Source organism: Cordyceps fumosorosea (assembly GCF_001636725.1).
Source record: "Cordyceps fumosorosea ARSEF 2679 chromosome Unknown scaffold_1, whole genome shotgun sequence".
In the NCBI taxonomy this organism is placed as follows: domain Eukaryota; kingdom Fungi; phylum Ascomycota; class Sordariomycetes; order Hypocreales; family Cordycipitaceae; genus Cordyceps; species Cordyceps fumosorosea.
This window is the reverse complement of record NW_017387301.1, coordinates 242,807-268,300: the sequence shown is the minus strand read 5'-3', so window position 1 is coordinate 268,300 and position 25,494 is coordinate 242,807. Positions and strand designations below refer to the sequence as shown.

At 53.0% G+C, this 25,494-nt stretch overlaps 9 protein-coding genes across 9 annotated transcripts; 4 read left to right on the top strand and 5 right to left on the bottom strand.

The window, feature by feature from the left end:
• Positions 1 to 1,150: 1,150 nt before the first annotated feature.
• On the bottom strand, positions 1,151 to 2,650 carry ISF_00083 (hypothetical protein; the record flags this gene model as incomplete). Its single annotated transcript, XM_018843690.1, has 1 exon — positions 1,151 to 2,650. One exon carries the CDS (start codon positions 2,648 to 2,650, stop codon positions 1,151 to 1,153), a length of 1,500 nt encoding a protein of 499 aa, XP_018708140.1.
• Positions 2,651 to 4,127: 1,477 nt separating this feature from the next.
• Positions 4,128 to 5,199, top strand: ISF_00082 (hypothetical protein; the record flags this gene model as incomplete). Its single annotated transcript, XM_018843689.1, has 2 exons — positions 4,128 to 4,760; positions 4,828 to 5,199. The coding sequence occupies 2 exons, from the start codon at positions 4,128 to 4,130 to the stop codon at positions 5,197 to 5,199; spliced, it is 1,005 nt and encodes a 334-aa protein (XP_018708139.1).
• Positions 5,200 to 5,963: 764 nt separating this feature from the next.
• ISF_00081 (F-box domain, cyclin-like protein) lies at positions 5,964 to 7,346 on the top strand (the record flags this gene model as incomplete). Its single annotated transcript, XM_018843688.1, has 1 exon — positions 5,964 to 7,346. The coding sequence occupies one exon, from the start codon at positions 5,964 to 5,966 to the stop codon at positions 7,344 to 7,346; it is 1,383 nt and encodes a 460-aa protein (XP_018708138.1).
• A 799-nt stretch (positions 7,347 to 8,145) lies between these two features.
• On the bottom strand, positions 8,146 to 8,727 carry ISF_00080 (60S ribosomal protein L11; the record flags this gene model as incomplete). The annotated part of the gene is made up of 2 exons (XM_018843687.1): positions 8,146 to 8,522; positions 8,583 to 8,727. 2 exons carry the CDS (start codon positions 8,725 to 8,727, stop codon positions 8,146 to 8,148), a joined length of 522 nt encoding a protein of 173 aa, XP_018708137.1.
• Positions 8,728 to 9,109: 382 nt separating this feature from the next.
• ISF_00079 (ribonucleoprotein (LSM)-related domain protein) lies at positions 9,110 to 10,072 on the top strand (the record flags this gene model as incomplete). The annotated part of the gene is made up of 6 exons (XM_018843686.1): positions 9,110 to 9,133; positions 9,205 to 9,213; positions 9,305 to 9,376; positions 9,430 to 9,723; positions 9,791 to 9,875; positions 9,936 to 10,072. 6 exons carry the CDS (start codon positions 9,110 to 9,112, stop codon positions 10,070 to 10,072), a joined length of 621 nt encoding a protein of 206 aa, XP_018708136.1.
• A 417-nt stretch (positions 10,073 to 10,489) lies between these two features.
• On the bottom strand, positions 10,490 to 11,311 carry ISF_00078 (DnaJ chaperone (Caj1); the record flags this gene model as incomplete). Its single annotated transcript, XM_018843685.1, has 3 exons — positions 10,490 to 11,108; positions 11,166 to 11,226; positions 11,287 to 11,311. 3 exons carry the CDS (start codon positions 11,309 to 11,311, stop codon positions 10,490 to 10,492), a joined length of 705 nt encoding a protein of 234 aa, XP_018708135.1.
• A 1,357-nt stretch (positions 11,312 to 12,668) lies between these two features.
• ISF_00077 (Thioredoxin) lies at positions 12,669 to 13,798 on the bottom strand (the record flags this gene model as incomplete). Its single annotated transcript, XM_018843684.1, has 3 exons — positions 12,669 to 13,007; positions 13,061 to 13,608; positions 13,720 to 13,798. 3 exons carry the CDS (start codon positions 13,796 to 13,798, stop codon positions 12,669 to 12,671), a joined length of 966 nt encoding a protein of 321 aa, XP_018708134.1.
• Positions 13,799 to 16,126: 2,328 nt separating this feature from the next.
• On the top strand, positions 16,127 to 18,129 carry ISF_00076 (Mg2+ transporter protein, CorA-like protein; the record flags this gene model as incomplete). The annotated part of the gene is made up of 3 exons (XM_018843683.1): positions 16,127 to 16,242; positions 16,294 to 17,197; positions 17,251 to 18,129. The coding sequence occupies 3 exons, from the start codon at positions 16,127 to 16,129 to the stop codon at positions 18,127 to 18,129; spliced, it is 1,899 nt and encodes a 632-aa protein (XP_018708133.1).
• A 243-nt stretch (positions 18,130 to 18,372) lies between these two features.
• On the bottom strand, positions 18,373 to 19,133 carry ISF_00075 (hypothetical protein; the record flags this gene model as incomplete). Its single annotated transcript, XM_018843682.1, has 2 exons — positions 18,373 to 19,067; positions 19,130 to 19,133. 2 exons carry the CDS (start codon positions 19,131 to 19,133, stop codon positions 18,373 to 18,375), a joined length of 699 nt encoding a protein of 232 aa, XP_018708132.1.
• Positions 19,134 to 25,494: the final 6,361 nt, after the last annotated feature.

The following is a 25,494-nucleotide window of genomic DNA, read 5'->3' as shown; positions in this document are numbered from 1 at the left end:
TGTGTCGTTCTTCAACAATACTACGTGCGAACATCTCGCGAGCTCTCTCGTATGGACAGTTCCACTAAATCCCCCATCTACTCACACTTCCAAGAATCCCTAGGTTGTGAAAGGCCGCTAGTAAGTTGATTCAACTATCTAGTTCCTATGCTGTTTTCTATCAAGATGAAGAGGAAAGAAAGTGAATCAACTTTATGAGAGCATAACAGCACTTCTATAGCTTCGATCAATGGAAGGTTCTAGAAGCTCGGCGGCACAGCCGCCGCTCAAGCGGCTTGCCCGTTACAGGGGTCGTGAATCTATACTTTTTGGAACCAGCATTATGGGACGAGCAAACGGCAAGGAAACCCCCAAGGACGGTAACATGGCTGAGTTTGATCACCACCCTGACAGTGTCCTCCATTTTGAGAAGAGAGAGGAAAGTTTTTAATTAATCGTCCCTCCAGTTTTTTGTGTCTGAAGGGCTTTCTATTGGGTTGCGATCAAAAAAGACGGAACAAAGTCGCACACATGTACGTCAAGCAAAGATTAATACAAGCATAGCCACTCAAAGATCGAGGTCCGTGAAAGCACGACAGAGTTAATGGAGAGTTCTGATCCATGGGAAGAGAATTCAGCGGTTGGTTCTTTGATGTAATGTTTGTCGTTTCGTAGCCACCTCTCGTAACAAAGACGTGCGGTGGCGGCTGGGGGAATGGGATCATCCTTGGCTGGCGCTGCTTCACCTGTTTTTCAGTCGGCGGCAGTGGCCAAATGCGGTGCTCGTTGTATCTTGTCACGATGAGCACGACTAAACCCCCCTCCAACCCCCCCTCCAACCCCCCTCAGGCTCACCTTCGAGCCCGGTCCAGCGTCAACTTGCCTTCCCATGTATATCATATGGTAGCACGTGCTGACGCATGGCCCGAAGACAGAGCTGCATGTTGAAAGCTGAAAGGCTTATAAAACACAGCAATGAGTACAGCCGGAACAGAGTAATTTATCTGTTAAATCCAGTCAATTGTTAACTAACTAAAGCGCGAGCTCTAGTTAATACTCGTTCCCTACCTTAATTCCATAGGGAAAGAAGTATTAGAACTAGCCGCTTTATAATTTAGTACCTAAACTTCCACTAAAGATACCTACATAGCTTAATAGCCGTGCTTGCTCCCTAGGCTTTGCCATTCTGCTTAATACTCTGGCCCAAGCAATTTTCAAAGGTATGGGTCTTCCAATAAGTCCAACCTTCACGGCGGACGAGCTGTGCTTTCTCGTCAACAGTGTTTGCCACGAAGCCCTCGCTGTTACTCTCTTCCAACTCCTTGATAAAGGCAGGCATGTCGTCCTGGATAATCTTCATCTCAACGAGGTCATCGGCGGGATCCTCGCCGAGGTTGTTGGGGGGTGGCAGGGCTCTCCCGGACAGGGCTCTCTTGGACGCGACTTTGCCATTCTTGGGGCAGTTCTTCTTGAGGTCCACGGGTTCGGGCAACTCGGCGCGACGCACCCACTCGTCAGGGCTATCCTCGTCGGCGGGGGGGATGTACCACTGGTCGCCGGGCATCCAGTACCAGCCGTTCTCGAGCTCGCACATCTTCTTTCCGTCCTCTGCCGCGACCCATTTGACCGCCTTGGGGACCTTGGTCACCTTGACCTGCGGGATGAGGGGATTGTTGTCCCTCTCGATGATGCTTGCCATGGCACGGACGGGGTTTCCGCTCTTGTCGCGCAGCACGTACGTAAAGGTGCAGTCCTCCTCAAACTTGCGGGATGCGATGATCTCGGGCTTTGGCATCTTGATCCCCTGGTTATCAGGGCCATACCCGGTTATTTTGTTGTTAAGCTCTCCTTGAAGTGTGCTATCGACCGCGGTGTCGTTGAAGGTGTAGAACTCCTTACCGAACCTGGATGATGGCGAGCACAGGCCAAAAAGCGCGAGATCAAACTTGTTTTTCGAGTGCTGACTGTTGGAGCACTGGGCATCGTAGTAGGGGGTGGTGAAGCATTTTCCCCTGAGAGTCCTGGTGTACGTCCAGGTGATGTGTCGGCAGATGCTATTCTCCGGGCACTCGTACGGCTCTGTGTTGGTGACTGTATATTCAGTCTGCTTGGAGGCCTCGCCGTGTTTGCCTCCTGCCGTGCGCTGGTTGCCGAAGATGGTGGCCGAGAGAGAAGCAGAGAAAAAGCTGATTCCTGACTGTACGCCCACCGTGACCGAGCCGCCGATCTCTGACGACTCTTCCTTGTTCCATCCGTGCCTCTCCGTGTTGATAATCGCCTTGGATGTGGAGATTGTTCCCGTTTTGGGTTTATCCTCAGTGATAGTGTCAGGAGCATCGACATTGGGGACGACGTCAAAGAACGATTGTGTGGCCTCTTTCGAGAAAGAGTTGCGCACATACAAGCACTTGCGCTCCTTTTCCGCAAGGTGATCATAGTTGTCCTTGAACGTGGCCCCAAGGGCGTTCTTCGAAGCCTCCATCTGGCCCTCTGAGTAAGGAAACTCCTTGCCCATAAATTTCTTGGTGCTCGTGAGATGGCGCTGAACAATAGTCGATTGTAGGATAACTCCAGCCAAGTCAAAGTCACCCCCGTCTTGTCGGGGAACAACAGCGCCGTGCGTAGTTGCGGCAGACAAGGACAGAGCTGTCCAGAGCATCATGCTGATCATGGTGGATAGCAGTTGGCCGGCAAGGCGGTTGTGCAAGTAAAAAGAATGTTGCAAAAAGAGTGTTGTGAAAGGAGAGTAGCAGAGTTGTCCGTGTTGGATACTGATTGCTTTGGTGAGGCGAGAAGCCTGGATATAAATACCCGCTCAAGCTACACACGTCCTTGCCCAAGTATACACAACCTCATGATCCTTGACCAAGCATGCACAACCCCAAGTTCCTTGCCCAAGCACATACAAACTCAAGTTCCTTGCCCAAGCATAAACAATATCATTTCGCCGCATGGTCTGACCCCAAAGACTATGATGCCTGTGAGAGTACCTCGTCTCATCCGTGAGCACGTCAACTTCTCATGGCGTAGTTGCCAAGGTCACACTTGCATGATTCGAATCAGGCAGCGTTGAGCTGGCCTGTATATTGACAAGGGGGGAGTATAGAGGTAAAAGGCTATGGTGGGCTTCACTATGAGCGACGAACTGTACAGGATGAATGCCGAGTGGAGGTTCGTAAGGCTTCGAGTCATGAACTCAATCACCAGCATGACGTCCGTGGCTGTGCGGTTCTTAGTTCGGACCATTTAAACTTTCGTCCAACATTAAAGCGCCGGGGTAGAATCAAGCGCGCCAGCTTGGGCGGCCTAGTTTTCTGCATAAAAGGCATAAAAGGCATAAAAAGGTAAAAATGTAGGATGCTATTAAAAATAGGGTTTGATTGCGGTCCAGGCACAAAAGCTAGCCATGGTCAAGGAGTTGTGGCTGTGAGTGTCCAATGTAGCTCGTGGACCCGGAATGCAGCGCCTTATGATCTACACGAATAACATTACACTACTACTAATACTCCTAAGTATACTACTACCCGGACTTAATACCATAAGTGTTAATATTAACTATTAAAGGTGTTGTTAGAGGTGCTATTAATTGCGCATTTTCCCTCACGGTGATCTTTTCTCCCAGTTGCCCAGCCAAGCTTTAGGCAAGGACTAGAGTCATGAAGTAGCCAATGCACTGAGGCAATGGAAGTAGAAGACGTAGTTCGGGATATCATTCCCCGAGGCATGGAAGTAGAAGACGTAGTTAGGGTCATTATCAGACTTCCCTCTGGAGATTCGCATAATGGCCTGAGTCTGAGACGGAAGTCCCGGTATCACTCCAGCTGAAGGATTCCGACTAAGAATCCCAGTCGGTATGCCCAGCGGTTGTAGGATACGTTCTGGGATGTATGGTATGAGTATTTATAGTCTCACTTCCGCCGGCCCAATATCTTGAAAGTCAAACTCTGGTATTCAGGTTGCTCAGTTGCCCAGCGCCTTGCAAAGCAACGTAAAACAGATTACACAAGCTTTCGGTCAGAAGTCATTGTAAGTCCCAGTGCAGCCATTCGGGGTCCCCTCTTGATATGTATTATTAACTGTGTCTTTCTTTCAGCCTTGAGTTTCCCACAGCAACAACATCAGAGAATCTTGTATAAACCTCTGAAGCCATGGAGTTGCCCAAGATCACGGGTTTCCTGTGGTTCTACCTTGGTCTCCTGTTGGCTTTTGGTCAAATCTTGACAGTCCAGGGACAAGGCAACGGAGGGGAATGGGAGCTACCAGCTGAGCCGGCACTCGCAGCGGATGGTCTTCAGATCAAGCTTGACCGTGACCTGTACAAGAAGCAAGGCTCAATTGTCTACGCCAGTCATCTCCATTTTGACGAGACGCCCGACATTTCGGACAGCCAATTATACAAGATTGCTAGGGATGCCTACAATGAGATGAGGAGCAGCGCTACGAAGAACGGCCTTACAGAAAAGATCCCGAATGTCATGACAACCCTCCTTATTGGCAACGAACTCATCTTTGCGTCGTCGGCAAAAGGCCCAAAGGACCCTTATGATCCAGAGGACCAGGTTGTGGGCGACCTGACAGTTTGCTCCAACGCGAATGAGGGCAGGCGTCACAAGAATGGAGGAAGGTGCGGTGAGGTAATGGCCTTTCACGAGTGGTACCAGACCCATGAGGGTTCTTCACGCTTGAACGCAGACAGTGGCGCAAAGGTTGTCGCAATTTCCATGCAGAAGAATCCCGCTGGAAAGAGGGAACCTCTTATCCTGGCTCCCTGTGGCAACGACGTATGTACCTCTCTATATCTTGACAAGTCCATGGACGCTCAGAACAAAGTACTAACTACATGTCTAGAAAGAATGGGGCTGCAACGTTTTCATCAACGGCGTATACGCATTGGATAATGCCAAGGTTGCCGCGGATCCTCGCACGCAAGCGTTTCGATACAAGAACATGATCAAGGAAAAGAAGCTTAAGCCGGCGCCCCCCAAGCCAGCCCAACCACTCCCACCTCCCAACAAGTTGCCGCCGCCCCCGAGCCGGCCGAATGAGAGGCCGAGTGGAAGCAAGCCTGGCCCGCCGCCCAACAAGTTGCCGCCGCCCCCTGGCAGGCCGAATCCCGCGCCGGGTGGAAGTCTAAGCAGCCCAGAAAACACTGGCAAGCCTCCCAAGAATCCCAAGAATCCCAGGCCGCCGAAGGGCCCTGGGAAGCCAAAGAGGCCTTGAAGAAGCGAGCAACGCTGCTACTTCCAAGCGCGAAACTGAACTGTTAGCCAAGGTTAGTTTGTGTCCGGCGTGTGTGGCTGGTATAGATGGACTCGGGTCTTGGTTTCTCTATTCTTCAAGGAACTTCGTATGCTCATTTGGAATGCTAGCTATATTTGCGCTTGGAACCATTATAGATCATTTCTGTAGTTTGTCCTATCAAATACAATCGTCTTGGTTTCGACCTCATCGCAACCATTGCCAAGTTACTACAAGGCTTTAAGAAAGGCTCCAGGGTGTCATTGCTAACAGCTGATTAGCCAGCTCATTCTACTTGGTGGCGATCGGGTATATCCGTCTGCTTATTGTAAGTGGCGGGTACCTGGCTAGCCCATTTATTAACATTGGGAATTATCAAGTGCCAATCTGAATTGTGAAACAATCAACAGCCCATGACACAGCCCCATATGGCTACAAATGTGTCCTCAAAACTAGTTGGGGCATGGTTCATCAATGCAATCGATTCCTTAATTATTCCTTTTGAGCGGCGGTTCCTGCCCCAGCCAGCAGATGTGGCATAAAAGTTTGGGCAAGACTAGGCCCCGAAAAGGTGAGCATTGGCAACTCGTTTCACGCAATCAATGCCTGTACAAAGAATTGACCATAAAAACCAAGCGACAGTCCACCTACCTCTGGACCACAGCCACCTCACCTCAATCGACGGCTCTTGAATTCAATCCCATCCGCCTTTTCACGGAGACGAACAAGTCACCAAGAAAAAAAAAATGGCCCTGTCGCCGCTCAAGGACTGGCCGAGCGAGCTACTTCTGTCTCTCTTGGAGTTGCTACCCTTGAACGACTTGCTCTCCATGACGAGTGTCAACAAAGCCATTCGCACCCTAGCCCTGCCTCTGGTCTACTCGACGGTTGAGGTACGCTGGACCTGGCATCGCCTGCCGCCTGTTATCCTGCTCCTGCAAAGTCTTCTCGAGCGACCCGAGCTGTCTGGCTACATCCGCAACCTGCGCCTCGTGGGAAATGGGTTCGACGACAGGCCCGAACTCGAGGAGCCGCCCATCGTCCCCCTCGGCGCTCATCTGCTCAGCAAGGCATCCGAGGTCATCGAATCCACCAGAGTACCATTCACTAGGTTTTGGATCGATGAGCTGCACTCTGGCAGCGTCGACGCCATAGTGGCACTACTTGTCGCCATGGCGCCGAATCTAACGGCTCTTCATCTTGGACCCAACTTTACTGTTCGAAGCCGACTCTGGGGAGGCATGTTTCGATACGCTCTTTCCGGGCCACCAAACAGTTACAAATTACCGACATATCATAACCTACGCTTGGTCGAGGCCAGTTGGAGGACAAAAGAATGGCACCACAATACCGTCTGCAACGCGGCGGAGGTTCTTGCCCTGTTTTATCTTCCGCGAATCCAAAACCTATCCGTATCGATTGACAACCCGGTCGAATTCGCCTGGCCTTTTTCGCACCCGCCAGCCCCCTCCTCTCTCGTGTCGCTAGACATCTTCCGGCTGCGCGAATCACGCATCGGCCCCGTGCTCTCGGTTCTCAAGGGACTCCAAAGGCTGCATTGGCACTGGTCGTATCAGCCAGATCTCGACGAAGAGGTCAGCAAAGGCGTGCTGGACCTTGACACGGCAGCGATAGCATTGAACCAGGTTGCCGCCACGCTCACCGACTTGACGATTGGTGCCATCACGCGCCCCAGGATATCGGACGGGGATTACGACCCTCCTCCGCTGGAGCTCCGGGGATCACTAGATGGACTTTCCCGCCTGAGTAAGCTTAGAAAACTACGTCTCCCATGGGTCTTCCTGATGGGTTTTTCGAAATCACCCGCTAGGAACCTCTTGAGTGCGCTTCCTTTGAGCCTGGAGCTGCTTGAGCTGACGGCAGACTTGGATGACCATGAGGAATGGGAATGGCATGACGACGATTCTATTATCAACGCCATCAAACTACAGCTTACAAGTCAGTCCATATCGCGCTACACTTGTCTGCGGCGCATTGTTCTGCCAATTCCTTCCGAGTTTAGCGAAATGACGGAGCAGCGCGAAAAGGAGCTATTCACCATTGGCACGAGGGCGGGACTCGAGTTGGGGTGGATCGAGGAGTCTGAAGATGAGGAAGAAGAATACTAGGCAGCTTTGACAGGTCTTCGGTGCCCACGCCAACTTACATTAGCGCGATTGATTCAGAACCTCAGAGTATACAGGTGGCAAAGGCAGCCAACCATGGCCAGTAGGTAGACGACTTGTGAAATAAAATCGGGTTTACGTGAATTACGCGAGACGCATGCGGTCATAAAGGGGGCCTTCGCATCGGGATGCAGACGAGTTTGACAAGTACTGCTCCCGAAGACATCAGGGAGCCGTCTTGGTTCTGCGTGGAAGGCCAATGTTGGGGATTTCTGGCGTCGCTCGCAGTGGATGAGAACCTAAGCATGGGCAACGCTTGTCTTACTATTAACGCTAGATAGCGGCATGCAGAGACTTGCGAGTTGAAAGGCGCGGTCACCTTTCATTACGCAAGGCATTCAGTGTCGATGTTCGGGTTCCAATCCCCAACGTGCGATGCCAGACGCCGGGAATGGAAGCACCGTGCCCATATCCGGGTTCGTTTTCATTCGCATCCAAGGACAGGCTGATTGCTGATGCTCGTTTCCAAGCGCAATCGTGACATTGAGACTGCAGAGAAGATAGGCCAAGGGAAATGTGCTCATCACATTCGCAAGCAGATATAAAGCCGGCATGTGCGCCGGTCGGTCTCTAAGGCCGAGCTCGACTCAATTGCTGGTCGAGCTGATGCGTAGGTAACTTAAATACAAATATCGCCTGTTCCGATCCGTTTCCCTTAAAAAAAAAAGAACATTCGCCATGACAATCCGTGAAAGAATCCTGCCCCAGGAATTTTTGATGTGTGTGTGTGGGTGTCGCGCATTTACCGGACGATACCGTCGAAGCGAGTCTTGAACCAGCGGACAGTCTCGTCGCGCCTGATGCGGTGGGAGGAGCCGATGGTGGACTTCATGCGGCGGCGGCGGGTGACGCGCTCACCGGGACGGGTCATGCAGCAGTAGAAGTCCATGCCGTAGATACCGATGGAGGGGTCGTACTTGATACCGAGATCGATATGCTCAGAGATACCGAAGCCAAAGTTGCCGGTCTCGGAGAAGTTGCGCTTGCGGAGCTCGTACTCCTTGACCTTGAGGCCACGCTCGAGAATCTCCTCGGCCTTGGGGCCACGGACGGTGACGTGGACGGAGATCTTTTCGTTACGGCGGATACCGAAGGTACGGACAGTGTAGCGGGCCTTGCCTGTAATCGGAGGTTAGAGATCGAATTGCAAATCGTAGAGCGCGGGATGGTGAATCGTACTGTAGACAGGAGTCTGACCAGAAAGCTGCTCGAGCACCTTGGCGGCACGGGTCAGTCTGTCACCAGACTCGCCGACGCAAATGTTCAGAACGAGCTTCTGAATCTTGAGCTCCCTCATGGGGTTGTTGGCCTTCTCGGACGCCATTGCTGCGGTATTTGGTTGTCGACGGGGGGGAAGTTGATGTTGTCGTGTCGTGAAGATGTAAACTTAGCGTGGAGAATCGGCCAAAAGATTTTGTGAAGGCTTGGGAAAATTCGAGGGTTTGTCTGCCCTCATGTGTGGCCGAGGAAAAAGTGGGATTACGCTAGTCTATAATAGGTTGAGGCGGTAAAGGGTACATAGAGGATGTACCTTTTTTGGCAGCCTCCCCAATCAGGCTCCGCAAATTCTGGGCCATACCTAAACTTCAGAGCTTGAAGAAGCGTTGAAGTTTGCCGCGGTCGCGTATCCCAAGCTCCGCGAACATACCAATTTTTTTAAAACACTCGAGAGGCTGCTTCTGCAAGCCCTCACCAAATCATTCAAGATGTCAAACAAGCAAGGAAAGATGGTATGTTGACAGCACGCGACCCCCTCCTCTCCACCGCTCGTGATGCAATTGCTAACTCCACGTCTGCCTAGGCCGGTTATGTACGTTTTCCAATGAGGCGCAATGCGACTCTGCAGATGGCCGATACCCAAAGACGATCAACAAGGAGGGAAGACTGACACTCGCGCCTAGATTAACTGGCGGATGCGCGTGACGCTCAACGACGGCCGAGCAATGACGGGACAGATGCTCGCCTTCGACAAGGTAAGATCGCGGTCCAACATGGGAAAGCCTCCCTCTGCTAACTTGCTTCACAGCATATGAACCTTGTCCTCGCAGACACCGAAGAGTTCCGACGCGTAAAGCGACGCCAAGATCGGTCTGCGCCCGGCGCCGGCGGCAGCCTGGTCGAGTCGGAGGAGAAGCGCACGCTCGGCCTCACCATCGTTCGCGGCGCGTACATCGTCTCGCTCTCCGTCGAGTCGCCTCCCCCCGCGGATCCCAGCGCAAGACTAGGAAAGAGCGCGCCCGGCGGGATCCCCTCGGCTCTGAGCGCTGGTCCCGGCGTCGCGAAGCCCGCCGGCCGCGGCGCGCCCGCCCCCTCCCTCGCTGTACGATGACGTCTCCCGGTCTCCCAACTCCCGAATCGAGAGTGTGATCTTTGCTAACTTCCTGTAGGGCCCTGCCCCTGGCCTCGGTGGTGGTGCTCCTCCTCCGGGCCTGCCTGCGTTCCCCGGCGCTCCTGGCTTTGCCGGTCGTGGCGGTAAGTGGTCGAGTCGCCGACACGTTGACCGCCGCAGCATGTCTAACAACTATTATCCAGGCCCTCCGCAGTTCCCCGGCGGCTTCGCTCCTCCTCCTGGTTTCCCGGGCGCTCCTCCTGGCGGCTTCCCCCCTCACGGCTTCCAGCCTCCTCCCGGTGGCGCGCCGCCTGGCTTCAACCCCGGTCCCCGACGATAGGATATATAAACTACAAGAGCATAGGGACGGTTCAAGGGTCCGCGATTGGATTTATGATACCTTTACTACAAGCAAGATATGGTTACGCTGTAGATCAGGAAACCTGGGTCAGGGAGTTTATGAGATTTAAATCCGGTGTCAGGGTAAAAATGCACTTTATTTCTTCGCTATGCCATTCCCGCGTGTTACTAACATGGTGCTCTTGACTTCATCGAACGCTTATAGAAGCCTTCGCCGAAAACCTTCATCAAAACCATCGTCGGGACCTTCATCGAAGTTGGTTAGGCCCTCCGTTTTCCTATAGTCAACATACCTTCCGAGACGGATGAAGCGTCAGGGGTATCGCAAGTTAAATTTCTATATATTGAAAGCTACCTACAGAGCAGTTACGAACATCAACTTCCCCCGCAAGACGTTTCAGATGCCCGTCGCATGGCTAAACACCTTGGCCGCGAGCTGGCTGAGCAGCCTAGTCCGGTCCGCCTGCGGCAGCTCCAGGAACACGGCGTACACACTCTTCCCGCGCGCGTCCCGCACCGCACCCAGCCTGTTCCCCGCCACCGCGCCCGCCACCGCGCCCGGCACGTTGGCCACGATGAAGCCGAGCGCGCCGCCGCTCAGCCCACCCACCACGCTCCAGAACTTGCCGGTCGGCCGGTTGCCGCCGTCCTCCTCCGCCATGCCCTGCTCGCGCATCATCTCCTCGAAGACGTCCCGGAACTGGGCATTCTCCGTGCGCTGCCGCTCGTCCCCGCCGCTACCGCTGCCGTTGGTGAAGAAGTTCCACGCCCACGAGTAGGGGCTGGTGCCGCCGCCGGTGGCGGAGTAGCCGGGCGGGGCATCGTCGTCGGCCTCGGCGAAGGGGTCGCTGGAGGGAGCGCGGGTGAAGAGCTTGCGCTGGGCGTCGTACTCGCGGCGGCGGACGGGGTCGCAGAGCGTGTAGTAGGCGTCGTTGACGAGTTGGAACTTGCGCGTGCGCTCGGCCCGGTCTGGCGAGCCGTCGGGAACGCGATCGGGGTGCGTCTTCAGCGCCGCTCTGTTCGTTGGTAGTTAGCGGTTGTCTTTGATACGGCATGGCATAGACATCATTTACCTCTTGTATGCCTCTCTGATACGTTCCAGCGATGCATTTTCGGGTACTTCTAGAATCGCATCTACACAGGTCTCATGTCAGTAGTGCGGGGCGTTGTCGTACTAGACAGCACTACACTTACAATAATTGGGAGGCGGAGTTGACATTTTCTCTAGTGTATATTGGTATGTGTGTCTTCGGATGCGATATGACAGATGATAAATGCGCCCGTCTTTCAGTTCCCCCGAGGTTCTTGGGTAGTTGAAGGGTATTTCGTGGACGTCACTGTGGCGCAAGCTGTGATGGCATGTGGCTAGTACATACATCTTAGCGTTGCCGCCTGGTGCTGCCTGGCACATGTCGGCTGTTAATAAAAGTCGTGTCTCATGCTGTAATTTCTTTGTAGAAAAACAATTTGTTCTTTCATCTTTCCTATCTTTCCTATCTTTCTTTTCTTTCCTATATTTTTGTCCTCTCTATCTTTTCTGTCTTTTATATCTTTCATTCTTTGTATCTTCTTTATTTCTCCTCCAATTCGATCATTTAGTCCTGTTAAATGCATACCTACTAACTAGAAGTATGTGTACATTGGAAGAGAAGTACTTGGATACGACTTTTAAAAGCTGTCTCCGTACTAGATTTAATTTGAAACCGCGGGCAGTTTGGTTTATCTGCTTGTCAGCTTCGTGGTTTCTTTTCGTTTTCCCCTATAGATCTGTGTAGTTTAACACCCACCCTAGCTGCTATAGCCTGCCATTTGTAGTTTGGTGGTTGCTGAATCTCGTAACCCACCTTTGCTGGGAAGTACTCACTGTTCCCATTCTCGTTACATTCTGCGAGGACTGTTTCGAAGCGAAAAATGAAAGAAAACAGAAGAATGCAATAAATACACCGGAAGCCATCCACAGCCAACAAAATGCCTATAGACAAAAGATCTACAGCCCATGGCACGAGGACGCCAGTTTTCGGCAGAGCTACCCTATACTGAGTGACGATGACTAAGCCCAGTGGGCTCGTTGGACCACCCATAAAAGTTTTCGCGGCCGCGCTGAAGCTACGCTTCTTTTCTTCTTTTTTTCTCTTCGTGCGGCTGGCATAACATGAAAATGTATCCCGTGTTGCTCGAATCCCACTCAATGGATAAATCGAAGCGTCAGTTATGCCCCAGAGGAAATTTAATTGCAACCCCGCCACTCTACCAAACTGGTGTCTCGTGCTATTCCACAGACGTCGCGGTAGGGAGGCAGGACATATCACTACCTAAAACCTGGCACCTTTTTTCCTCCCTTGTGATGACCATGAGTAGATAGATGCCCTGCCCCTTTCACCACTCTGTCGAGACATCACAAACGAACGCCGGTGGTTATTTTTGCTATTTTAGGTCATTGGGCTACGCAAACTGATCGACAACCACCTGCAGAACAGTAGTCCCATCACGCACGTATCATTTCATATTACCGTAACGTCGCTGGCCAGCAAGCTATGTAAGCTATTTCGCTTGGTTCGAAGCACTGACAGAGAAGTTTATTCGTCCTCCCCAATCTTCTGCAAGGTTCCCATTTCCCGCTTTGCGCCGGCTTCACCGATTAGCCTTACCCTGTCCAAGCGGACAGTTCTTGCCTCCTCGTCGCCCGCCTGCACGTATACAATGACACTCGAAATGTTTTGGAACTTGACGAAGCGCAAGGAAACGCTCGCGGTTCCGTCCTTGTTCCAGTCGCCGGGGCCGAGATCGATGACCTGGATCGGCACAGCATCGTCGGCTTCGCCAAAGTCCATATTTTGTGACCGGTTAGTGAAGAGGTGAATAGCGCGCGGTCTCGAAACCTCTCCTTTGTCTTCGGCCGAGGGCAATGAGGTCAACTAACGCAACATTAGCACGCATCTCCAGTCATGGCCGCTGGCGGGTTTCTTACTTGGATAGTGTGTAGCTTGGTAGTAGCCTGAAATGGGATATAGAGGAGTAACTGGTCGTCGGAACCGCTCTGCACCCAATCCTTGCCTGCGCCGGCGGTGCTTTTGCCCTTGTCGAGGGCGCTGGGCTTTGCAGTATCAAACAAGACGTGAACCTTTCCGGCCTCTTCATCGGCGTTCAGGACCTCGCAGTTCCTGGAATCGACTTGGTCCGTGATGTCGGTGTAGCCCCGAGGCGGCTCTGCCCCTCTCCAGCCAGACGCGGTGGCGCTGCTGGCGCTGGACTCGAGGGACTCTGCTTCGTCGGCGATGCCCTTGGCGAAATTTTGCAGCCCAAGTTTGTTCGAGCCGTATGCCTTGTCCTTGAGCCTGCCGTCGCGGAAGATGAGGAAGCAGGGAGCCTTGTTGACGCCATGGCTCTTGACGAGCTCGCCGTTCTTGTCGTGGTCGATTTTGACGAAGGAAATCTTGCCGGCGCGGGACAGGGCGTTGGAGAGGTCCTCGTAGACGGTGGAGAGCAGCCCGCTGAGCTCTGACGACTCGGAGAATACTGGACGAGTTGTTAGCAATGTTTTGAGATGTCGAAGCGCCAGCGCGGTGCCTTGGCTGGCAATGCGCAAGCAAGCAGTTTTGGTGGGGTGACGAGCGGGCGGCAGCTTACCGTTTACAACGACGATTGGGGTCGAGCGGAAAATGGTGCCGAGCTGCTCCGGAGAGCTGATAGATATCGTTTTGCTCATTGCAGCGATTTTGTGATGCGTGCGCGCGGAATATGATGGAGAGAGACGATGTGGCGGGGTGACGGCGTTGGAGAGGTGCCTGCCTACAGGTAAGGGTAGCCTTGGCGCAAGAAGGTGGCTGCTATTTGTTTCTTGGTGTTTCAGCCCCCACCAAACTCACCAACAGGGGCGCATGAACTTTGGATAGAAGTAATATCGCCACCAGTTGTCGAGGAAATATTCTATTTCTCAAAGTGTTAAAATATGGAATACAGAGCAGTATGCCTATGTTTTCCAGACGAGGAAGATCCTTGGATTTTTAATCAGCCACAGGTACCCTGCTGGGGTATTGCGGCTGAGCCACCAGCTGGAAGTTAGCTTCAACGATGGTCAGCAGAATACCAGCCTCTTCTTTCAACGGCCCGGCCCTCGTTCCCGCTCAGGGGCCTTTGCCATTGTCCACATTCCAATTACATTCCGGTTTCTACACGCAACAAACCAACGGCGGTGGACAATGGATCCATATTACAGCAGCGAAGAGGACCGTAGACTTCTTCCCCCTCACCACCGAGCTTACCGTGCTGAGCCGGTATGCGACCCTTGTTTGCTATTTGCCTAAGACGAAAATAAACTAAGTGAACCCTCCAGAGACGAAACAATTATTATGTGGCAGAGCCCAGGAGGCGTAATACGCCGCTGACGTCCAACTACAATGCCTACTCTCGTCAGCGTCGCAGCTCACGCTCGCGGCGGCAACAACCTGTAGCTGTCAACAGTCGCTACATGTCGATGCCGATAGACCGTCCGCCTGAAGTCATTCCGATCATAGGAGACACGGAGCCGCGCCCTGCTGCGTTCGTTGAAGAAGTTCCTGTGTATTCCTCCAGGTACAGGGCCAGCCCCTCACCACCTGCGATTCAGAGACCACACCCAGTATTCGTGGAGCGTGCAAGTAGAGAAAACAGGACCCGCCAAGAAAAGGAGGAGGAGATCCAGGCAAACGAAAAACGATTCGCTTTCGCATCACCCCAGTCGGGCGCAAGCGACGATGATCCTCGCGACCGGGACAGGTCTCCTAGCCCCCCTATCCGTGTGAGAGCGAGGAATCGTTCGTACAGCAGATCTCCTAGCCCCCCTATCCGTGTGAGAGCGAGGAATCGCTCGTACAGCAGGTCTCCCTCTGTACGAGTAATCTACCCGACTACATATGATGTTATCGATTGGGAAAACTATGAGGACTTTAGCTTTGACTGCGAAAAGTCGGAGGCCTTGAAAGATAGCGACTCATTGAGTTTCGATACCTCGTCCGCTGAGGCAGACGCCTCACTGGTGGATGCCAGCCAACTGAAGGATGACTCGAGAGTCAAGCATATTTCTTATTCCCGATACACAGGCGACGCAGAGACGGGAGGCAGCCACACAGCTCAGCTCACCGAGATCCACAATGGCAACGGTGAACTATTCAAATGGCTGTAAGTTAGCTAGGTTGATTGTTGAGTTACATGGCTGAAGCGCATACAGACATATTCAACAGGAAGTTATGAACTTTGACGAATTCTGGGTAAGAGATATACTAGCTCGTATGGATACTTGTTGGCTAACATCTTCAAGGCCGAGATTTTGCGCCGAGTGCATGTGCCAGATACCGAGAGACGAGCAATGAATCGCCTTCGCTCCGATATAACCCGCCTTTGTGTCAAGACACGTTCGAATCCAAAAGGTGTTAATGTTGGGTATATGGAGCCTCAGTTTCTGCAGACACCACTCGAGCCTGCGAAGAAAAAGATTGAGCTCGACGGCGATGAGCCCCCAACTACCATGGTTAGATGGCTTTGCATGCCGTTTTTCATACTGAAACAGTATTCTGGACTTCTAGCAGGCTTGAGTCTGGCTCAATTTCCGTCTCAAACATTGTTGCAGGCTCAATACTCTAGAACCACTCAGCAGCGGGATATGGGGCAGGCAGTGTGCGAGCTGGGCATTGCAAACAAGGGAGAATGCTTTCATATCGAGCAATTGTGGTGCTTGGTGGTTGGCGACAGTAAGTGATGGTACATTCAGCGGGTGACATCAGTGCTAATCTGCATGGCTAGGCTTGCTCGTTACGTGCGGCAGCATGCCGCGGACCAAGCTTGAAGGTGATGTGATCAAGCTTACTTCTGAGCCGTCGCGGGGGCTGTCGGCGGCATCAGCACCAGGACGGATACTCGTTAAGTATGGAAACTCCTTGACTTGGAATTTAAGCCTTGAGCAATGTCCCACGTGGTTTGTAAGTACCAAATCCCGTTCTCGAAGACAAAAAACCAACAATATTAGGATTTTGTCTCCCATTTCACAGCATTTTGGCCCATGGCGTTAGAGTTTAAGAAGGAAGATACTGTCTTGACTGCCGGAGATTGGCCCAAGCTCCTCAAGTTTTTGAGCGCCAAGCGCCACAAGAATGTGGTTTTGACGCTGACAGTAGAGTAAGTAATAACTTACCCTTCCAACATAGAGGCTTGTCTAACAATATGCAGTCGTAACGTACCTACTGCACCCCGAGCTCTCCCAACGCCAGAAGAGGCAGCGACAAATGCAAAGGCTACCTTGAGTGACACACCACTGCACACCTTGGCCCTCATCATCCAGAGCAGCGAGAAAGGGGATAAGCCTGTGAAAGCTTCCGAGCTGAAGCTGCAACTGGATGCCGCTCACAAGTTCTTGATGGAGCAGCCAGCATATGCCACGCAAGCTGCTTACAGTGACTGCTCCGTCACATCGCATGACGCAGCCTTGGAAAAGCTAAAGTCGGATGGCGTGGAAGTTGAGGATGAGAAAAGCGACAGCCGCAAACGCGAGTATGAAGATGGAATAGAGTTGTTCAACATGGCCGAGTCTCTGTTTCAGCTGTTCCTCCCGCTCGACTGCGACGGCCCAACAACAGGCAAATTTTGGGGTGCCGTCCGGGACCTGGCTCGCGGTGCCAAAAGGCAGGATGATAAGTCTCCTGAAACTGCAGCCTCTCGTCGCAGAGGTCGTGAATTGCGGATGAACCAGGAAACAGTCCTGAGATCGTTGCGGCTGATGTACCCCAAGATCAAAATTTTCCAAGGCATCATGTCGAACGTGCCGGAAGAGTATCGTATTAAGCTGGAAGCGCCGCGGCAATTTGTTACGGCCTGGCTCCACGTCATTAGTGGCCTGGTCTTGTGTCGCGCGGGGGACAGTTCATGGGAGTCGCACATTTCCATTGCTCAGAGGAGACTCTTGATGGAGGGAATGGACAAGATGATCCAAGCTCTTCCGGCGCATAATCTGCTAGACAGTGTCGTTTTGCAACCTTTTGAGATTGCCTCGCTTGCCGTGCTGAAGCTGATGCAGGATCGTGCATCGCAGCCTGATGATATCAACGAGACGTACTCTCAGTACCTAGCATCTTTGGTAAGATGGTAGACACTCAGTTTCAGAGCGTGCTGTCAGCTAACATGTAATAGGACAATGATATTACGACAAAGCCGTCTGACAGATCGTACCAGCATCGAATCGATCTTGTCAGACGAGAGATCTCCGCCGTTCGAAGAACAGTCACTCGCCAGCGACACATTGTAGCAACCATGAGGCAAACCATCTATCCCAACGCGATGACCGACTTCTTCCGAGGCGGCGACGATGATGTTTACGTGCCTCGGGGCAGATACACCAACAATGTCAGGAGCACACGCAACGATTACTACACGGAGGCCCGACGAGAAGAGGATCACACAAGCTTCGATTACAACCTGAAGGTGTCGCCCATAGACAAGAACGGCTTCCGTGGCCTGCTCTTGACCGAGAACTCGAAACAACTTGACCAGCGCGACTTTGAGTTTCGACGATACGTGGAATTCGTGGATGACCTGGAGCGGACCGTCGCCTTTAAGATGAACTGGACCAAGGATCGGCAGGAGAACGCCGTGTACGCGTTCACGATTGTGACGATCGTCTTCCTGCCGCTGAGCGCGGTGGCCGGCATTTTCGGCATGAACACGTCGGACGTGCGCGACATGGACTACAGCCAGTGGCTGTTTTGGGTGGTGGCGCTGCCGGTGACGATCCTGGTGATCGTGGTCGGGCTCTGGTGGATGAACGAGCTGGGCAACGTGGTGCGATGGCTCACCGGGCAGCGGTCGGCCGGCGGCGGCGGCGGTCCTGCGGTTGGCACGGGTTACGGAGGCGTGACGGCGGAGTCGGCCGATTTCGGGTACTACTCGGACGGAGAAGAGGACAAGCTGCGGCGGCGGCGCTACAGCGTGAGGCGGACGTTGACGGAGAGCCCTCTGGGATACAGCAGTAGACGATCGGAGATGCGGCAGCGACGAGTGCGAATGCCGTAGTCGGTGGAAGTTAATATGTGGTACGAAGGAAATAAGAAAGTATATAAAATGAACTATAAACCAAATCATGATCCATGACGCCTTCTCCCAATAATAAACATATCTGAAGCTGTTGTCTGGCTCGTTGCAAATGTAGGTGGCTGGGTAACCCACAGCCCGTGTGGGCGATGTTACATTCTCAGTCATTATCAACACCGACAAAAGAAAAAACAGTCATTCACGCCTTGTCAACCCCCTCCACCCTTAGTAGCGGTAGCGGCGCCGCCGGCCGTACCCGTCGTCGTCGTCGTTGTCGTCGTAGCAGCTCTCCAACCGCTCTCGCTCCCGCAAGCGATGACGATGGCGGTCCTCGATGCCGATGTGGATGCGCTCCACGTCGTCCGACTCGCAGGACGTGCTCGGCGGCGACGGCGGACACCTTCTCGGAGCGTCAATGTAGCGGAACTGCGGCGGTGGCGGTGAGGGCGAGGGCGGGCGGGCGGCTTCGATGGCGGACACGTGGACGTGGACGTCGGGTGGCGGTGGCAGCGGCGGGGCCGGCTCGTAGACACGCTCGCGGACGGGGTAGGGCACGGGGACGCGGATGGGCACGGGGATGTAGCGGTCGCGCTCGATGATGCGCTCACGGTCGCGGCGCGGACGGTGGTGGTGGTGGTGGTGGTGGCGGCGAGGGGAGGGGGGGTCGACGTCCACGGCGATGACGTCGATGGGCGGAGGCGGGCCCGGGAGGCATACCGGCGGCGGAGGCGGAGGCGGGAGGCAGGGTTCGGGCTCCGGAGGGGGAGGGGGACAGATGACGATGGGCTCGGGGCAAGGAGGGGGTGGTGGTGGTGGTGGTGAAGGGGGAGCGATGCGGGTGATGCGGGTGCGCTTCCGGAGCTCGTCGGGCGGAGGGCGCTCTAGGTAGAGCTTCTTCTTGTGGTGGTGGCGATGGTAGCCTGGGTGGAATGCAGGTTAGTGGATGCATGGTGTGATGGAAGGAAGGAAGGAAGCTATTCACCCATGGTTTTGATTGTGCGGTGTATGTATGTGCTGTTTCTTGACGGCTGGTGCTGGTGGTGCTGGTGGTGTGTGCTGATGATGTCACCGCACGCTGAAGAGGGTATGCGGGAACGGAGGAGGCGCCAACGGCCCGCGTTACGACGGAACTAGAAGACAACGACGATGCGGTGGAGGATGAAGAAGGGAAGAAGGAAGAGAGAAGAAAAGACTGGAAAACGGGTGGTACGAGATTTAAGCTCATGGGACTATAATAACAAGCAAGACATGCAGAAGGAGGGCAAAGGGCGGGTTGATAAAAAAAAAAAAAAAGAGACCACGAGGTATATCAAGGCGACGCTGCACCTGCCAAGTTTTTTTGCGGGCATCATGGCGTCTATCTTGCTTGGGCTGAGGGAGGGGGACTGTGGAAGGGCTACGCTCAGCTGGGCATCCATCTCATGACAATGACGTTGGCCTTGCGCCCCTCCATCTTTGCGCCCGATTCCATACATGCATACATATATACGAGAGGAAGATGCCGAGAAAAGGTCACATTTGTGCTAGGGCGGCTGTGGAAGCCTAATAAACAAAAACTAGTTGCAATGCCTGCCCAAATTGAAGGAGCTGCCCTGGTTTTCTGGGCCTTTTTTTCCCTCGGGCATGCCCACCGGCTTGAAACTAACAACCAAGGTTACCCAACTTCTGCATGGCCGATTGGGCACCAAGAATATGACGCGCATAAGGCCGTGTATGACTTGGGGGCCAAGGGCGGGGGGGAACTTTGGGTGTGTCTCTGCGCTTGGATGCACGATCTGCCAGGACGCTTTTCTTTTGGCATGCAGTGGACAGGTGTTTGTATGACCCGGCATGGCCAGCATTTGTGTGCAGTAGTTATTATTAGGGTGTCCACGTGGGTTGTGTGAGACAGCGTCCACGCGGCATCACCCACTCACAAGACTTGAAGAAAGGGACAGGAGTACCTCGGCTCGTCCCGCGACAGACGAGATTCAACAATCGACAGCCTTTCCTTTCCATATTTGATTTGGAAATGCTTTTTATTAGCGTTCCTTCGTGTTAGGGTGCGGCAAATCCCTGGGCTTGGCTTCCCACCGATCTGGCACCGGCCCGGGCGAGCGCTCCGGCGGCACCGCCTGTCTCCGGGCGGCCAGCACCTACTAATTAGTGGGCCGGCTCCGGCTGTCCCGGCCTGGACGCTGCAGGGGACGCAGAAGACAAGACAAGACAAAAAAAGTTGACAAAAAAAATGGCAACAGAAGGGTGTAATAATACTTTGTTCTATAGGGCGAACCCTTTTTTTTTTTCTCCAAGACTCATCCTTGTAGAGGGGAGGGGGTGACGTGGATGAAACATGTCCTTTATCAGACGACGACCCGCGAGCCCCGCGCCAGAATCGGGTACGGGAAACCCACCGCCGGGCCAGAGGGCGTGGTCGGCGATGAACAGTAAGAGAAGATAGCCTGTAGTAATAAGAGGGAACCGGTAAGTCGCCCTCCTGAGTAGCCAGCCTCGTCAGCCCAAGGGGGGGGGGCATATGTCATGCATCATGGAGGGGCGGTTGCGTAGCTCTGAAACCAAGGTATCACCTCTGACAAACAGCAGCGGCGCATCCTGGAGAAGAAGAGGATTGTCACTTGACTGAGGAATCTATAATTGGAAAAAACAAATACCTTTGAAAAGATTCAACCCCGTGAGGAATCATTTGCTGATAGAGTTTGGGTGCAACTCGTCCCGACTTTTTTCGTTTGGCTGGCGATGCCGACGCCGATGGCGATGCCGACATCCTGGGGTCCCTCGTGGGAGATGATGAGCTTTGCACGATCGAATCACTTTTCATTCAAGACGGAGGCAGGGTTTGGAAGGAGGGAGAAGCAAAACGGGCCGACCTATCGCACGTCGTCGATTTCGAGGCACAGCACAGACAGCGAGGCCATCCCGTATACTGTCCAACCACTTTTTCGTTTCACGGCAAAAGGTCAAGGCGACACCCCCGAGTCACGCGAGCTCGACCTAAAACGAAAATACAAACGGCGCGCGCACTTTGGGGGAGGGAGGCATTGTTGGACAAGAACAAAAGGGAAGAGAGCTAGGTGGTGGTGGTGGTGGTGCTCAGATGAAACCGACAATATCGAAGGGCGTTGGGTTCGTGAAACGAGGAAGGGAGCAGCGGCGGGCGAGACGCCAAGAATGTCTGCTGGGGTTATATCTGTGAGAGCTATTTTAGAGCGGCGGGCGCTATGATTTGGCTTACCCCAGAGTTTTTCCTTTCATTCTTTGACCAAGTTCGACGAGATGTCGAAGGTTACATGTGGTGGCACTCTGACGAAGGTGGTGCAGGGCGCTTCTGCCCGTGTCCTCCTTGTACTACTCTCGCGTTACCAAAAAGAGGGCGCCAAAAAGTCGTCACCTCTTCTTCTTCATTGTGATGAGAAGGGAGGGCGCACTATTGGAGCGGCCCGCGAATTCTGTGTCTCGGGGATGAAGCCTCCCGCGCTGTTAGTGCAGCCAAGGACCCCTTTGTCATCTCCCAATTCGTAGTTGCTGACAGGTTTGGACATTAATGTTGACTGAGAACGCGAGAGGGCATTCCGAGCTGGATGCAAGGCTCCAGAAGGGGAGAAAACGCACACGCCGTTCCTTGATATGCGACGCGCGAGAAAAATAAAAGGGGGAATGCTGGCTAACGCACGTCTGACTTGCGACTCTGAATCAGTGGTCTATCCACCGTGTGCAACGAATCAGGGGCAAAGCTAGTCGGCATTTGAAAGACAGACACGATGACCAGAAATACCAATATTTGTTTGATGATCCTGTAATCTGTACAGCTTACTTAAAAACTAAACACCTTGAGATGCAATAATGCAGATGTGGCTTCGGTTAGTATTGGTTGGTACACGGGCTGGCTCAAGGGAGCTCAAGGGAGCAGCTGAATGCAGGTCGCAATTCGAGATGAATGCCTGCGATGCATCGGCTAATTGTATGTCTTTGATCGAAACGGCCAAAAATAGAAAACCTAGATTTTTTTCTTTTTCTCGCGTGGTTGGTCATGCGACGAACGCTTCCACAGTGAGACCATTCTTATCCGACAAGTCTTGCACAATGCAGCTGCAGGCCGACAACAAGCGATCAAAGTCTATGACGATCACGTATTCCAACATCACGTACCGTAGTACCCCACGATCAGGTATCCCATGATCACGTAAACTGAAAGCCATTGACGACGTGAAACGCAACTGCATCGTCGGGCGGGGGCGTTGACGTTGGCGTGGCCTGATGTCCGACTGCACGACAGCGACGACGACATGGGGAAAGAAGGACGGGTTTTGGTTTCTTAGTGGGAGAGTGTTTATTCAACAAGGGCACGCATGAATCTTGGGTTCGGAATATGCCGAGTTTAGTGTCGCGTATGAGAAGCGTCTGAGGTGTGGCCAGGCGCATGGACGGGCGATGCATGACGACGGCATTGGTGCGCTGTCGGGCTAGGTGGTGAGGTGCGAAGGCAGGAATGGCGAAGAGAGCATTGTAAATGCTTCAATGGGCGGGCATGAGCAGGAAAGAGTTGATTGAATCTTGGGCGACGGTGTATCTGTAGAGCAAAGTGCAGAACCAGTTCTGCCGGGATACTGCGCGCGCGTTTTGCGATGATGTATGGCACGACAGTACCACCAGAATCTGTAGAGAGTGCATGATTCCTACACTCGATGATTCTGGTACGTCGGTGATGGAAAAGCTTAAAACAAAGAAGAGGCGTCTGTGCAGGCGATGCGATTGGAGAGGGCTTGGCACTCCAAGTGGTTCCTGATCTTGCACGAAATAGGACGGTACCTTCTGTACGGAGCACGGAGCACGGAGCACGGAGTACAGGGCGACTAACTTATTTAGCAGACAGGTACAGTACGCACCCCCCCCTCCCCCCCCATGGTTGGACTGCTAATTTAAAAGTATGGAGAACAACTCGCAGCGAGTGAGTTTGGGCTTCTTCTAACTGGATACCTCTCTTGATTGGAGTTGCTCGTGCACGAGATTAGACGCTGAGAGAGTATTTTTGCAGATCCTCAGGACGCAAGGCGGGCAGCGGCGGTGTGAGGGCGGAGCTCGGAGTTATGGGGATAGGAGACGCAGGTTTACGTATTGTATTACGGATAGTCATAGTCAAAGGGGCACGGAACAATAGATAGCAATACTCAATAATAAACGTTGCTGGTATAATAAGAGTTGCGTGGCTGATCCGGGGGAGCTGCTGTTACACGCGCCGTACGAGGGTGTGGTTGGAGGGGGAGGTGTTGCGCGTGAGAGGGTCCCGTCTTGCAAGGTTCAACCCGCGACCAAGTGTTTTTTTCTCCTTCTTTTGAGGAAAATAAAAGGACAATTTGCTTGGCGGCCCAGGAAAGTTGTTCAGTGGTCGACGGAGGGAATGTGGACAAGCAAGGACAGCAAGATGCCAGGGACCAGGGAGGAAGACGGAAACAGCTGGGGTGTGGGCAAGCGAGCGAGCTTGTGTGCGTGTGTGAGTGTGTGGGCTGAACTGCATGGTTTAATCAATGCGATTTTCTGTGCAGTGCATCCCGAGATCGTGCTTTTTCGTCGTTATTAATTGATGTGGTCAATTGAAATTGCACGGTCTGTGAGGCGGCTCCCCGGCAGGACTCGGAGGATGAGGTCGGAGGCAGGTTTTTTTCTGCATTTTTTTTCCGCCCGCGAGAAGGAGAACGGGATCGGGGGAGAGACATTATTGTCTGAGTTGAGGGCCTCCCGGTTTGGCCGGGGATACGGGCAGCTGGGTTGACAGGATCTGGGGTGCCTGTGTTTGTGTGTGTGCGCCGATGAGATGAGCTATTGATAGCTACTAGTTAGACACGTACATACATACATACATACATACATACATACATACATACATATATGTACCAGTGCGGATGAGCATCCCGTTTGCCGTGATTTGATGTGATTGTATAAAGTATGCTTGTTCCTTCCTGCATGTTTTTGCATCCTGGCAGTAGCAGATAGATAGATATTGGATGGTATATACGAAAGAATAAAATATAATCAAATGAGAGGAACGTCTGATCGCAGGGAAATGAAGTGGCGACGCCAGCTGGAGCTTATTATCATCACGAGGACCTGCAGAGGCGGAACAAGGTTGGTGCATACGCGGGAGTCCTCGGAACGTGCTGCAGCCTGCAAGTTCGGGAAAGAGAAGACAAGTAGCTAAAAAAAGAAGAAAGGATAGAAAAAAAAAAGCAATTAAGATGTATTGAGGCACAAAAAAAAGCATGTCAGTTATCTCCGGAAAGGAAGGAAAATGTTCCAGTGTAATGAATTCAGCGAGGCGAGGCTCCCGGCGATGAAAGCCAGGTTACAAGGCAGAGGCCCACTGCGCCAGCAAAGCACGCCACTTCACAAGCCATGCAGGTTCGGTACATATATTGGGGAGATTGAGGAGGCAGAATCGACAACTGTGGCGCCCATGAGGTCTTGAGCCGGCTGTGATTTTTTTTGTTTGAAACCAGGCAGTGCCTGAATTGATGAGACTTTTCAACTTAATTTTCCCGCCTTCCCTGCGTTGAGCGGGAATAGCTTCAATGCCGCAGCCTCGCATGCGGACTCTTGTACCGATGCGCTGGCTGGAAGCGCAGTATAATTACAGGACCCTTGGCCGCTGGCTGGCCCATGCTCAGCGGCGGCTTTGCAGGCCGTCGCAGCCGTTACATCGGTTCAGCGTTTAGCTCCTCAGAAGGAGATGATGCTGGGGTTTGTGACTGAGGGGAAGGTGGTTTGCTGATGATATCCGGCCATGAATCATGATGGTATGTACGTACGTATGTAACATTTGCTTCTTCTTTGACGGATGTACATGAATGCCACATGCGCTTTCACACAAGACGTGTATACCACGACCCCCAAACGCTCTTGTCGGTGTTTCTTCAGTATCACAATGCCAACCACTCACCACTGCCCAAACTAAAACCCTGCCTGCCTTCAATGTCCATCCACCCCCTTAATACTGTCTACCTAGTTAAGGCATGCCCTTGCCTTGCACCCCTCCCCTAACACGCAGCATTTCATCCCTACCACTGCACCACTTCGCCTTCTCCCACACCTCTTCACACCACTTTTCAACATCTACACCCCCTCCCCCCTCCCCCCCAGTCTTCCCGTCTTGCGTCGTCCCTCTTCACTTGCTCACTTGTTGAGTCTTGTCTTGGGCTCTCCAGTTACTTGCTGTCGCTGCCGTGCTGGCTGCTTCTTCCTCCACACCACACACGCGCCGTGTGATAATTATTATCACGGGCTCTTTTTTCTATTCTGTCCCACCTCATTCACCTCTCTCGTCTTTTCCCTCCTTCTCCCCCCCCCCCCCCGGCT